Here is a 15,127-nt window from a genome sequence, read left to right as displayed (position 1 = left end):
TGACGTGTTTAAGGCGACCTTGACTGTTTACCATTCGTTCCGCAGGATCGGGTATGTATGGGACCGAAACCCGCTTCAAACCACCACTACGCCACCAAAATGAAAAGTAAGAAACATTAATTACACAAAAAAATAAGAAGGATTTAAATACAAAAAAAATTAAACACCAAATTCAGTACGTACATGTTTTATTTAGGTATTTTTTTTATTATTATTATTTGCCATTGTTTGTTATACTGCAATAACCAATGGGATAATTCTGATAGCATTTCTGACCTTTGACACGAGAAATAATTATGCATTCACAAATGCACATAAGACCGTCTGATTACTAATCGAATGTTATTCCAATATCATTTTATTGTCTCGTAATTACCACAATCTGTTTTATAATCCGCATATTTAATTAGGTACATTTTATTTATCCATTCGGTTTATGTAATTCGCATTTTGTTTTTTATTTAACTTTCATTTTTTATATTGACCTTATTTTGGTGTAGCCGTTAAATTTGGAGTTCTTTTTTGAGTGAATTCGATGAAGTTTTTTGGGCAGATTACCTTCGTCGTTGAGCGGATTAGCTCACGTTGCTTAAGCGCAATAGACACGCCAATGCGATGGAATAAATTACGAGATTCCAGTATGAGGTTGAAACCTTAAATGTACTGCGAACATAGCTACTATTCCAAGAGACAGGCTTAACTGTTCTGTGCCGTAAATGTAAGGTGGTTACATTTTGTAGTACCATGTGAGCAATGGCCACGAAATATGTAAATTTTGACGTCTGTTTTCAGCTCAGAAAACGTTGTGAAGGGGATTTAATTCGAGAATTTATGTGTTCGAGCAATTAATTTTTTGTGTGAGACTTGGTGCCTCAGGAAAAAGGAATGCAAAAAGATCGAGGCCTTTGAAATGTATTGCTGGAGAAAGCTGCTACGCATTCCTTGGACAGCTATGAGAACCAATGTCTCCATCCTCGAAGAGCTGAAGATCACCAAGCGCCTGCTGACTACGTGCCAGGAAAGGATCCGGAGTTTCTTTGGGCACATAATGCGATCCTCATTGCACAGCCTGGAGAAACTCATAATTCTCGGACAAATGGAGGGGAAGCGTGCTAGAGGAAGAGCGCCAGCTAGAAGGGTGGACCAACTCAAGGAGGTGACTGGAGGCCAGATACGGGGAGCGGTACATATGGCGCAGAACCGAACCGAGTGGAGAAGATTGACATACAGTCACGATCCTCAGCATTGAGGGAACGACCAGAAAGAAGAAGAAGTTGATAAAAACATGTAACTAGTCAGAATATGTATTTTATTGCCCTGATAAGAATTGGCAGATTTGAGGATACGACTACAGAGAATGCTGCTAAAAAGGGCTAAGCCATAGACTTTATTTGTAGACCTAAAACTGGCATCATTATTGGCATAGTGAAAATATGTTACAGTAGATATAGCTAGATTTAAGTGTAAATATTTAACTTGATTCAATAACGCGAATTGGCCGTTGAATCCCTCAAACATTAATAAGTTTAAGTTGAAATCTTCCAACAAATGTTCCAGATACCTTTATTTTAGTTTTAGCTTCATCATGAAATGACGAAAAAAATATATGTGGTGTCGTGGGACACCGGTTATGAACAAAGTTCCTTACTATAAAAATATTAATTTTAAATTCTATTCGAGGTAGAAAGAAAATAATTATTCGGGTATACATTTTTTATCATGATTTTTTTATTTATAAAAATAAAAAATAAAAAACTTTACAAAGTTATCAACTTTATGTCATTCACAATGATTTATAAAAAATATATAATAATAATATACAAAGAAACAGCTATTTATATGAATAACAATAACCGTCATCACGTAGACTATACATTAGACACGGTATAGCCATCATACTAAGACTATACATAAATAATATAAATCTTACGTTACGGACGTTTTTTCCCGGTTAGGGTACCCCTCCGCATCGTCCCATAAGGAACTTCGTTCCAAAAACACCTATTTAGTAACAGATGCTTTGAACTGCGAACTGCCTTAGAAAATTCAAGTGAGAGGTTTATATATTAATGCTTACATTAGCGCTGATGTGTCTATTTTTGCCGCATGCCGTAGTATATATTGTGTTGCGACCGATACGCGCACGGCCAATAAACATTAGACACTGTATAGCCATCATACTAAGACTATACATAAAATAAAATAAATCTTACGTTACGGACGTTTTTTCCCGGTTAGGGTACCCCTCCGCGACATGCCATAAGGAACTTCGCTTCAAAAACAACTATTTAGTAACAGAAGCTTCGAACTGCGAACTGCCTTAGAAAATTCAAATGAGAGGTTTATATCTTAATGCTTACATTAGCGCGGATGTCTATTTTTGCCGCATGCCGTAGTATATACTGTGTTGCGACCGATACGCGCATGGCCACTATACATTAGACACTGTATAGCCATCATACTAAGACTATACATAAAATAAAATAAATCTTACGTTACGGACGTTTTTTCCCGGTTAGGGTACCCCTCCGCGACATGCCATAAGGAACTTCGCTCCAAAAACAACTATTTAGTAACAGAAGCTTCGAACTGCGAACTGCCTTAGAAAATTCAAGTGAGAGGTTTATATCTTAATGCTTACATTAGCGCGGATGTCTATTTTTGCCGCATGCCGTAGTATATACTGTGTTGCGACCGATACGCGCATGGCCACTATACATTAGACACTGTATAGCCATCATACTAAGACTATACATAAAATAAAATAAATCTTACGTTACGGACGTTTTTTCCCGGTTAGGGTACCCCTCCGCGACATGCCATAAGGAACTTCGCTCCAAAAACAACTATTTAGTAACAGAAGCTTCGAACTGCGAACTGCCTTAGAAAATTCAAGTGAGAGGTTTATATCTTAATGCTTACATTAGCGCGGATGTCTATTTTTGCCGCATGCCGTAGTATATACTGTGTTGCGACCGATACGCGCATGGCCACTCGCTCGCTCCGTATCGTATCTGTGATTCCGCGAGTTCAGTCGGCCTAACGCAGCCCGGAGCGCGGCCGCGCGCCGCCATATTTAAATTAGGTACATTCATTACGAACGCGGACAAACATTCGATCGGCGATCGTGTTTACGGGAATAGTGACGTTTTTTTTTTCTTCTACTTATTTAATTAAAAAAGATATAAATCTAAAATGAGACGCAACATTAAGATATTGGTGCTCGTTGGAGCTGTTTGGATGTTTTTCTTATTTTACTACATGCAACCTGACACGCCACAAGTAAAGGTATTTCGTATTATATAAAATAATAGATATAATTTATGTTAGATACGTTTATTTTTTCTAGACGTTTATACGATTTTTATTTGTGTGATCATTGTTGTCTATATCTTAACATTACGTTGCTACAATTTTGTGTAAATCCCTTATATTTCTTTTGTAGTTCATTTTCTTGTTATTTTATCAGGTCGCGACCTCTTAGAGTGTACTTACTGTTCGATAAATTATGGATATCTCACCGTTAAAATGGTCGCAGTTATGCAGTTTAATCTAAGACATCACAACTAACATTTTAAAACGCTCTGTGAACTCGAAATCAGGGATACCGTTTTTTGAAGCTTGAGAATTACGTACATTAAAATTGTAAATTGAATGCTGATCGATTGTGAATATTTCGTTTGGTTAACATTAATCAGCTGTTAGTTGACGATGTCGGTGCAATCGGGCACACAGCGCATGACCCGGGTCTACCAACGCGTCCGCGCTTTTACTGATAACGATTGTTTTACTCACATACGTATAAAAACAATCGCGGGTCCAATTTTGTTTCTTGTAAAAAGTATGTAATACGCTTTTCAAAAATAACTATTTGTAGGGGATATATAAAATAAAACTGCAGAACTCTTTTGTAGATTTTTAGAGAGAGAGAGTGTATTACGCTTTTTAAAAATAACGATTTGAAAGGGATATTTAAAAAATGCAGAACACTTTTGTGGATTTTTGGAGAGAGAGAGAGAGAGATTATTCTTTATTGTACACCCAAAAAAAGAACAACAATTTTATTGAGTATAATGTCACGTGAATTGTTCTTGAATGAATTCGTTGTATTGTAAACATTCAAATTAGATAATTTTAGTGTGAATTTTACACACAGGTAGACCGAGATATTCTAAGTGAATGGTAATATACCTACCAGAAATGTATTTAGGAGCTCTCGATAAAGCTTGTTTTGGTATCGAGCGATCAGCTAGTTATCTAGCTATCTTCTTCTTTTTTTTCTCCACCTTATCCCACTAGGTGGGGTCGGCACAGCTAATTTTTCTCTTCCATTCTCTTCTATCAGCCGTCATCTCAACACTCACTCCTCTCTCTCTCATATCTTCATTCACACACTCCATCCATGTCTTCTTCGGTCGACCTCTTCCTCCTCTACCTTGCACTACCATTTCCATACATCTCCTACTCACATGCAATGCTGTTAAATTGTTCTATTTATTTCCCTACCCATTCGCTAACAGCGTAAAAGAGAATATTACAGCTACGCACTTATTGGTAGATGAGCTTACAAGCTTAACCTGAGAGAGTTTAACTAACACTGGCTCTAGCTAGAGCAGTTCTTCGCTGAATCTACCACTGGATCGAAATCGCGACACACTGTAAAGATCCAGCTATTAAATTATTGTGTTCATAGATTACTAGCTGACCCAGCAAACGTTGTTTTGCCATAAACATTATTTCTAGGATTTTTTTTTTTGGTGGACCAACCTTAATATTTAAGGGTATGAGAAATAGATGTTGACCGATTCTCAGAGCTACCCGTTGTGCCCGCAAAATTTCATGAGAATCGGTTGAGCCATTACGGAGAAGTTTGGCAACAAACACCGCAACACGAGAATTTTATATATTAGATTATGTTATTAAATAGGAAGCGTCATATATATGTATATATGTTAACGGAAATGTATGTAATCCGTCATTGTATACAATTCCTAGGAAATGTATGTAATTCCTAAAATCGCACGGAAATGTGTGAAAAAAATTATATTATACTTACAAATTACACATTTCCTAGGAAATCTATACATTTCCTAAATAGCAATCGGAAATGTAAAACATTTAAGATATTGGTGGGTACGCGGGGACAGCGGGACGAGTCTTGCACTACGGTCAGTTGCCAACTTACAATCCACTGGAACCGGCCAGGGATTTAAGAAGTGCCTTTGCAAGAAAAACTGTGCTACATCAAGATGTCTGTGTTTTAAAAATAAAGTATTATGTACTTCCAAATGCCATTCGAGCTTACCCTGCAAAAATAAATAGCTATATGGACTGACAAAGTATTATAACATAAAGATATACTTTTATACTTTGACATTTATAATTACTTAATTATCAGACTGATTACTTGCCAAATGAAAATTTGATTTTATAAGAATAAATATAAGTTGATTTTGTGATACGTTAAAAGTTAATAGATAGTTGATTTTAGAAGTTTTAATTAGTAAGATAATATGAATATGACGGCGTTAACAATATTTCTAATAAACATCACGTGCAACAGGCGTGACTCACACAAGCCGGGTGCGCCGGCCGTGTCGTTCCACTCGTGCAACAGAAGTGACTCATAAGCCAGCTGCGCCGGCTAGTATAAAAAGGCGGTGCGTGCCTTGCGAAAAACATTCGTTGGACTGCGTTTGCCTGGTGCACTTACTATATCGTTGTTACGTTGTGTGATTCAGTGACTGTTGTACGTACTGGTTAAAGTTGGACAAGTGTTAAAGTGAATTGTTAAGATAACATATTGTTGATTAAATCAGAAATCAAAGGTGACTTCGTTTAACTTGGTGTTCAACAAAATAATGTCTACCCTCAAGCTTACATCAGAAGTGAGATCAGGACTCTACTCTCACTGGCGTGACGTGTTTGAACATGTTCGAAGTACAGCAAAAAAAAAAAACATTATGCAGATCAGAATACTAGTAGTGGTACGCCACAAGAACGTGAATGCAGCATACGTAAGTCGTGTAATAACGTCTCTGTTACCTCGATGGAAGATCTGAGCCACGAAGAAATCGTCACATCTTACGTTCTGGCTCATGTTGCCCAGTTTGACTGTCGACGTCATCACATGGCGTTTACTAACGGAAATACAACACGTAACAAGCTATTGCAAGAAATTAAGGCAAGTGCAAATCTCAAGTGAAACTTCGATCGCAATAATGGATCTGTCACGACGAGTGGGTAGTTCCGACACGAATCGTTTTTAAGCCAATGACTACTGCTAGAGTTATATGGCACTAGTACAGTAAACCAGGACATGAGACTGTGAATTGTCGCTGAAATTTTAGAATCTACTCGATTCAATACCAATAACACTACACGTTCGATGACTTCGGGCTCCAGCAAGCAAGCAAGCAAACAAGAAAGCAAGTTTCCGTGGGGAAGAAAAATTGACACATCTGAAGTCGTCGTGACCTGTAAGATAAGACGTCCGGTGCGTTCGTGTCTGGCGATGCGGCGGTGTTCGGGTTCCGCTGGCGGATGCAGGTTTTTCCGGTGAAGTGCGTGCTTGTGCGTGCTTGACAAGTGTTCGCGGTTGGCTTCCTCAGTGTGGGAGTAACATCGTGTAAGAGAGGTGGAACCCGTAAAATTGTAGTTTGCGTGGTGGCTGGTAAGATTTGTTGCGGTAAGAAGTTTGCATGGTGGTAAAATGTCTTGTGAGTCTGCACAGGTAGCCGGAGGTGAGACTTCCGCGGTCGCGGCCCACCCAGTCCGCGAGAACCGGGCAGATCGCCTCGACGGTACGGAGGCCGGCCGACGGGTCCGCCAAACGACGAGATCACGCCTCCAGCACGGACTGCCGATATTGGAGCCCCCGCGCTCCGGCTGCACTTGCGCTAGGGTGCGCCGCCTCGTAGGAGACTGTGCTGTGGCAGGTCCAACCAGAGACGTCAACGTGTGTTCCAGAGCTTCAGTGTGTTACAGATAAGTGGTTTTGGCTTCCCCTTTATGTTCCATTCAAGGTCAGAATGTAGTCTCAAAAAAAAAAAAAAAAACATAGTAATTTATTCAATGGTAAGCGGTTTCATGAACAAGTCACTCTTTGTTCTGAAAGTAACTCGGACCAATCATGGTAAGAGCAGTTAGGGGATATTCAACTCGCCCTTAATAGTACACGTTGTCGAGTAACAGGGTTTACTCCAATAGAATAGATGTTTACCGTTCAGGGTAGTTCACTTGAAATATCTAAGTTTCAACAGAGTGATAATCCCTCTAGATTAGATCTTGATTTAGCACGGTCGAAGGCCTGCGAAAACAAAAAAAAAAAAAAATGGGCACAAACAGAAGCTTGGTTTAGTCGAGGCAAAGCTAAAGTCAAACTCTTTTCCGCTGGGGGTTTTGTTTTCGTAAATTAGACCGAAAATATAAAGGTCCCTTCAACATTACTGCACCCCGAATCCTGATCACGCAGGAGCAAGTCACCGTCGTCGCCCTAGACACGTCCTTACGGATCCACCAGATCCAATAACTCTTGCATTAGATACCTTCAGCTCTAACACTAGGAGCAGGCTGAGGAACCCCGGTAACCGTACTCATCGAACTCTACAAAGAGGTCGACGTGCAACCTAACCCATGCATCAGCCCACTGAGTTTCTCGCCGGATCTTCTCAGTGGGTCACGATTCCGATCCGGTAGTAGATTCATTCGCGAAGCAATTGCTCTTGAGTTGTTAGGTCTCCTTTGGAGGCACTCGGGCAGTTGTTAGCAAATCCCACCCCTCTTGGCTGAGCCTTTGCTCGCCCACCCGTCCCGGTGAAGCGGGAAAGGCCTCCGGACCACCAGTAATCTTTCAATCATCTGCAGTTTTGGAAAACGATAGGTATAAGTTGAGACATGTAAATGGTTCTAGTGTACAAAGTTTCCCATGAAAACTTACGCGAAGTACCTCGAGGCCCGTCAGGCCTACTAGAAATTTCTGAAAATTATAGTGACGATGACGTGACGGCGTACACAGATGGGTTAAGTAATCTTGTTCATGAAACTGATCTTAATGATGACGACTCTATCACTGACAATAGAAGCGACATTTTTGTCCGCAAATAGCGATACAGCAAACATAGTCTGCGGGTAGTGATACAATGTCTGTAAGCTCAGGCACCTCAGGTGCAGGTGTTGGAAATGTAGAAAACGATGGTCGGGCTCGCACTATTTCTGAAGAAATTCCGTATAAATGTTCTGGTTTAAGAGATGTTTTAACAAACGCTACCGTACACGCAGATTAAAAAAAAAAAAAAAAGAGAATTGTATGTGGCTAGAGAGATGTTAATCCGGACTAGCAAAAAAAAAAAAAGAGAAAAAAAAAAAAAAAAGAAATTGTAAGTCATTGAAGGGTGTATCCGGTCCAATGACTTGGCTAAAGGGATGTTAATCCGGACTAGCAAAAAAAAAAAAAAAAAGAAAAAAAAAATGTAGGTCGTTGAAGGGTGTATCCGGTCCAACGACTTGGCTAAAGGGATGTTGATTCGGACTAGCAAAGAATAAAAAAAAAAAAAAGAGAAAAAAAAAAAAGAAAAAAAAAAAGTGTGAAGTCATTGAAGGGTCTGTCCGGTCCAATGGCTTGGCTATAGGGATTTTCATCCGGACTAGCCACAACAATTAGCTACAGGGATTGCGATCCGGTCTAGCATTATCCGGTCCAGTTCGAAAAACTGAAGGGATAACAATTCCGATTTAAGTTAAAAGGGACATACTTACATACCTGAAGAGATTTAAATGAACTGGCCCAGGTATGTAAGCAGTCAGTATTTATAGCCAGTATAGGATTTTCTGAAGAATTATGCGAACCGAACCGTATTAGATTGTTAATATCATAGACCACGTTTTAAGTTGCATCCGTTAATGTCAGGATGAACGAATACGCTTATTGTCTACAGAACAACCATAAAAAGGCGCACGAGGACGAGCGCATGTCAGTATGGCCGTGACGGCGTTAACAATATTTCTAATAAACATCACGTGCAACAGGCGTGACTCACACAAGCCGGGTGCGCCGGCCGTGTCGTTCCACTCGTGCAACAGAAGTGACTCATAAGCCAGCTGCGCCGGCTAGTATAAAAAGGCGGTGCGTGCCTTGCGAAAAACATTCGTTGGACTGCGTTTGCCTGGTGCACTTACTATATCGTTGTTACGTTGTGTGATTCAGTGACTGTTGTACGTACTGGTTAAAGTTGGACAAGTGTTAAAGTGAATTGTTAAGATAACATATTGTTGATTAAATCAGAAATCAAAGGTGACTTCGTTTAACTTGGTGTTCAACAAAATAATGTCTACCCTCAAGCTTACAAATATATTATTATTATTTTACGGTATGACTGCTACCCGATTGTATCAATAAGTGTTATAATAAATTTTTTTTATTAACAACGTGTTTTATCACAGAAAGCATTTAATTTATACATTTCCTAATACGATATTGGAATTATATACAATTCCGAGGAAATTTATACATTTCCTAGGATATCTATGTATTAAATAGTTTTTCAAACAATATTTTATACATTTCCTAAATAGTATCGGAATTGTACACATTTCCTAGGATTTGTATACAATTCCTTGATTTCATACATTTCCGGTAACATATATACTAATATATTAATCTACAGTGGTTTTTACGGATGTTCCGGTATAACTAATGAACCATGCATCCGATTGACTTGAAACTTGGTATCCATCTAGAAAATACATGTACTTAATGGATAGGCTAATATTTATATGAGTGTTGGACTCCCTATACCAGTTGCGGGAGCGTTAATGATTAGAATCTTTGTGGGGGTGAGAAATAATAATGTTAATTTTAAATGCCCAGCGAATCGGACGGGTACAGCTAGTATAGGGAATAATGAAAACACATAAACACACGCACTTTTATCGATAAAGTTGACTTCAACTGTCCCGAACAGGAAAATAAACCAGATGACGCTCATTTTTATCAGGAACTTGTGTTATTCAGTTGCTCCCTGCCCATTTCACTCTGTATTTTTATCTCGTTGCTGGGCGGATGCTTTCTGGTCTCATCTGGCTTTAAACGGTCATCGGAGCTCGGACTTTTACTGGTGGTAGGACCTCTTGGGAGTCCGCGCGGGTAGGTAGCACCCCCCTGCTTTTTTTTGCCGTGAAGCACTAATGCGTTTCGGTTTGAATGGTGGGGCAGCAGTTGTAACTATACTTAAGACCTTAGAACTTATATCTCACGGTGGATGGCGCATTTATGTCGTAGATGTCTATGGGCTCCAGTAACCACTTAACACCAGATGGGATGTAAGCTCGTCCATCCACGTATGCAATAAAAATAAAACGAACTTACTTATTTGTTTGTTTTTATGTAACATAAACTTTGAACCTACTGACTTTGTTTCTGCTGACTTCAAGACGTCCAATTAACTAGAAGATTTACACACGTATCAAGGATCGATGATAATACAATAATTTTATAACATATCCTCATCAGTATCAACATAACATAACAAAAAAATATTGAAATTAATTGCTAGGTCGGTTTTGCTATTTCGGTGTATTTTTTTTTAACTTTTATATTGTATATAATTATTTATACAGATATTATTTTAAATATCATTCAATTAAATAAATAAAAAAAAACAATATATTCGAATTTGTATTTGTGATTCGAATCTTGAACCTACTTTCATTAATATTAATTAAATAAATTGGAATTTGGAATAAACTATTGAGCCGTGTCAAGGTCCGATTAATTAATCATTTTTTTTATTTATTTCGCCATATTGTTACGTAGCTACGTTAAGAAACATAATGTTTTCTAGGATATTTTTTTTTACCTTGCGCGGCTATCCACTTTTTTTTTTTTCTACCTATGCTTATAGCCTTGAGAGGCTATTTCAGCTTCGCCCTAACGTTTGTAGGTGAGCTCACGGGGCTCAACCGGAGAGTTGCTAACACTGACCCTAGCAAGAGCAGTGCTTCGCAGAATCTACCACCGGATCGGAAACGCGACCCACTGAGAAGATCCGGCGAGAAACTCAGTGGGCTGTGCCTATGGGTTAGTTCGCTCGTCGAGCCCTTCGTCGCAAGCGACGGGTTCGACGAGGACGGTGCTACATTGTTACATAAACACTATTATTTAACGGGTTTTACAGCGGTTTAGTAAAATGTGAATATCGTTGTAAAATCGATTAAATAATAATGTTTTCTGGTGCTTTGAGAACAAATTGTCGTTTTGCTGTGAAATATTTATTTTAATACTAGCTGACCCGGCAGACTTCGTAGTGCCTCAATCGATAAATAAAAGACCTAAGATTTTATATAAAATAAACTTAAAACAAACAACAGGAATCCGTCCGACGGGGGACACATCAAAGAAAAAACAAAATTGTTATTTTTATTTAATTCCTAGCATTTTCATATTGCTCTAAACCTTCTCTGGTCCTTCCTTTTAAACCTTCTCTGGACTTCCACAAATAATTCAAGACCAAAATTAGCCAAATCGGTCCAGCCGTTCTCGTGTTTTAGCGAGACTAACGAACAGCAATTCCTTTTCATATATGTAGATAGAAGATAGAAGAAGACGATTACTTACCTATTGCCAGCAAGCTCGACGGCTATGCTAGATTAACCGAACGTGTAGGTGAGAACACGGGCTCAACCTGAGAGAATTTGCTAACATCTGCCCTAACAAAAGCGGTTTTTTTTTCTCTACCTATTGGCTGGTAGCCTAAGAGGCTATTCCGGCTAGGTCCGGACGGGTAGATGAGCTCACGGGCTGAATCTGAGAGAACTTACTAAGACTAGCAAAAGCAGTGGTTCGCTGAATCTACCCCCAGATTGGAATTGCGAGCAATTGAGAAGATCCGACGAGAAACTCAGCGGGTTGTGTGGGTCAACTTTCACGGCGGCCTTCGTCGCATACGATGGCTTTGAAGAGAAGCTGGAATAGCTATTAGGCTATTAGACTATTAGCTATTAGGTAGGAAAAAAAACATATGTATATGCTCTCTTATCATGCTGCATATGAATTTGGCTTGAGTTTACGATCGACCGCCTGCCTGAAGTCAACTCTCCCTGGGTTAAATCTCCATATATACTGAACTATGAACTATAATCACGATTAACTGTCTTTTTTTTTATTGCTTAGATGGGTGGACGAGCTCACAGCCCACCTGGTGTCAAGTGGTTACTGGTGCCCATAGACATTCACAACGTAAATGCGCCATCCACCTTGAGATATAAGTTCTAAGGTCTCAAGTATAGTTACAACGGCTGCCCCACCCTTCAAACCGAAACGCATTACTGCTTCACGGCAGAAATAGGCAGGGTGGTGGTACCCACCCGCGCGGACTCACAAGAGGTCCTACCACCAGTACAATTGTCTATACATGTTTTTCTTCGCGAATACCTGTCTACGAGCGACTTCTCCAATGAAGCAGTCATGTCGTCGCTACGTGTATATCGGAGACGTCTACAAAAAAAAATACGATAATTATAGTGCTTCTAACGTGTCAGGTGATTACAAATTAATTTAGTACTTTATCCTCGTGTTTATTCGTTCGAGAATCGTGTACCAAGATTTGACTTAAATAAATAATAGTTTAAAAAACTAACAAAATACGCTTTTATAGAAAATCCAACTAAAAAACAGAACATAAAATTTTGTTAGTTTTTTCTAAATATTTTATTTATTTTTAAATTATTAGTTGAATATAAATTTTTTCAATTTTTTTTTAAATATTGAATCGTCATTGGTCCTTAATAAGTATACCGAATTTCGAGTTAATCCGACGTTTTAAAAGGGGTCAAAATCATTCAAAGATTCCGTTACAAACATATTATATACGTCTGAAGCTAACAAAAGCGTATTGAAAACAAAATGATGCGTCGTCTACAGAAATAAAAATCAAAATTTTAAAAAGTGTCACGTTCCGCCTCTTCTTGAGCGTAGCCTATCGTCCGTAAACCGCCTTTACAGCCAACCATTTTTTTTTGTAATAAGGTCTGATTATATTCTTCCTCATTTTCGAATACTAAAGTTCCACTCGAAGCATCGTGCTTTAATATCGCGCTCCTTTTCAAATAAAAGCAAAAGCCAATCGTGTCTTGACGCCACTTCCGTAATTTTTTTTTATGTCATTGTTAACCTTGTTATTGTGTCATTATTTTAGAAACGAATAGGGCTGCTACTGATAATATTACAATAATTATTCAATGTATCTGCTTACTGTAATTTTTTTGGTGCGTGATTAATATTTTTTTTATTGCCCTTGTAGACAGACGAGCTTACAGCCCACCTGGTGGTGAGTGGTTACCGTCACCCATGGACTTCACCAATGCCAGGGGCAGAGCCAAACCGCTGCCTACCGCAAAATAGCCAGGGCATCAACCCACATGGGGTTGTCTGGTGGTAAATAGAAGAGAGTTTAGTCAATCAAACAACCCCACTGTCGCTTTTGCAATATAGCGTCGGATCGCCATTATTTCCACCAGCCCATCTACTTATTGAGGCAATAAAAAAACTCTGAAAGCGTAATTGAATCTCATATATCAATATTGCTAACGATACGATCCCTGACGCCGCGCCGTGTACGCATCTTACTGGCGTATTTGTTACAAAACACTGAGCTATCAAACAATAGCAGGGAAGTCGAACGGCTATCTATTGATTAAGCAATTTTTAATGTGTGCTCAGCGAACGAGCGCATGGCTCATCTGGTCTTAAGTGGATAATTTTCAATTAACATTTTATTTGTGCTAGGTAGAGTATCTGTGCTGTATGGTTAGTATCTACTCGCTCCTCGTGCAATGTCGAGTCTTCGTGAGCTAGTCCGATTATCTAGACCAGGGACTCTCAAACTTATTTGGTCTACTTTGAGAAGTAATTATTTTTTAACGCCCCCATTTTTTCACCTACTTAAAAACCACTATAGTGATAGCTTAGACGGTGTCTAAGAGTGCCTCCTTTATGAAATTACAAAGCTTCCGCTTGGGAGGCGATTTGTAATTTGGAGAAAAAAATGGCCCCATTTTTTTCTCGCTCTCTTACCGCTCCTCTTTAGGCTTGCAGTGCCCACAAGAGGGCGTTATCGCCCACTTTCGGAAAGGCTGATCTGGACCAAACGAAAATTACCTAGATGGGCATCATCACTGCCTATCTGAGTGGTTAAGGTCAGCTCAGTCATCCGTTACATGAAATCGAAGTCTCAACTGTACTGTTTGTATCGTGGCTCCCCCCACCCTTGAAACCGATGCGCGCGCTTTTAATTACCCTACTGCGTAACCCTACCATCAGTAAATTACCATTTACCCTTCGCTGTAATTTCAAAACAATTTATATGGTCGCTTTTCATGACGTCATAAAGACTGGCGTTAAATCGTCCTTGACGTGATGGAATGAAAGAGATATGCCAATCTTTCGAATTGTCTCTCATGTGTGAGATTTTTTTTGTATTTATTGTCCAAAAGTACAGCTACAGTGCTTATTACAATTCTATTAAAATCCATAATCCATATCCAAATAAATTCCTCGAAATCAAATTTAAAATAACTAGAGGTCCCGCAGTACTCGAAATTCGACTATAATTAATTGGAATTGAAAGTTTGTACACTATTATGATTGTATTTTATACTTCTATAATCACAAATTTCGCCAAGACTACACTATAAAAAATATTAACAAAGACAAACAATATTTAATCTATTCTCAATTTGACAACAGACGTCAAGAACAAAAGTTTGACAATAAATAGTATGCATGCGTGTGTGCGTCAAATACATGGTATGTAGTGTGTGTAATGTTTTCTTTATTGATTTAATGTACCTGTTATGCATCATTTAAAAAAAAATTAGCATTTTGCACTTCTTTTCTATGTTCTCTATAAGTGTGGAAAATTTCATACTCCTCCGTCCGCGCAATTTTCGTGAAAAGGGATACAAAGTTTTTGCTTCACGTATTAATATATAGATAACCGCAGAACGATAGTGTCTGCATGAACGCGATATAAGTATAACAATGGGAATGGAACTGACAGCCCTAACCGCAAAGCTTGGGTTCGATCGCCGTTACTAAGCGCGATGGATTCACGTAATCTCACGTTCACTT

General features: G+C 38.9%; 1 protein-coding gene across 1 annotated transcript in view; it reads left to right on the top strand.

Annotated features, from left to right (window-relative positions):
* The first annotated feature begins 2,981 nt into the window (after positions 1-2,981).
* The window catches only part of LOC114248318 (polypeptide N-acetylgalactosaminyltransferase 2), a 116,141-nt gene continuing 103,995 nt past the window's right edge, over positions 2,982-15,127 (top strand). Inside the window, exon 1 of the mRNA XM_089732118.1 lies at positions 2,982-3,288. Within this exon, the coding sequence (XP_089588244.1) occupies positions 3,196-3,288 (93 nt within the window). The 5' untranslated portion in view covers positions 2,982-3,195. The remainder of the gene's footprint in view (positions 3,289-15,127) is intronic.

The sequence above is a fragment of the Bombyx mandarina genome, chromosome 12 (genome assembly GCF_030267445.1).
Source record: "Bombyx mandarina strain Sakado chromosome 12, ASM3026744v2".
NCBI lineage: Eukaryota > Metazoa > Arthropoda > Insecta > Lepidoptera > Bombycidae > Bombyx > Bombyx mandarina.
The sequence above is the reverse complement of the archived record's forward strand: the minus strand, read 5'-3'. Positions and strand labels throughout refer to the sequence as shown.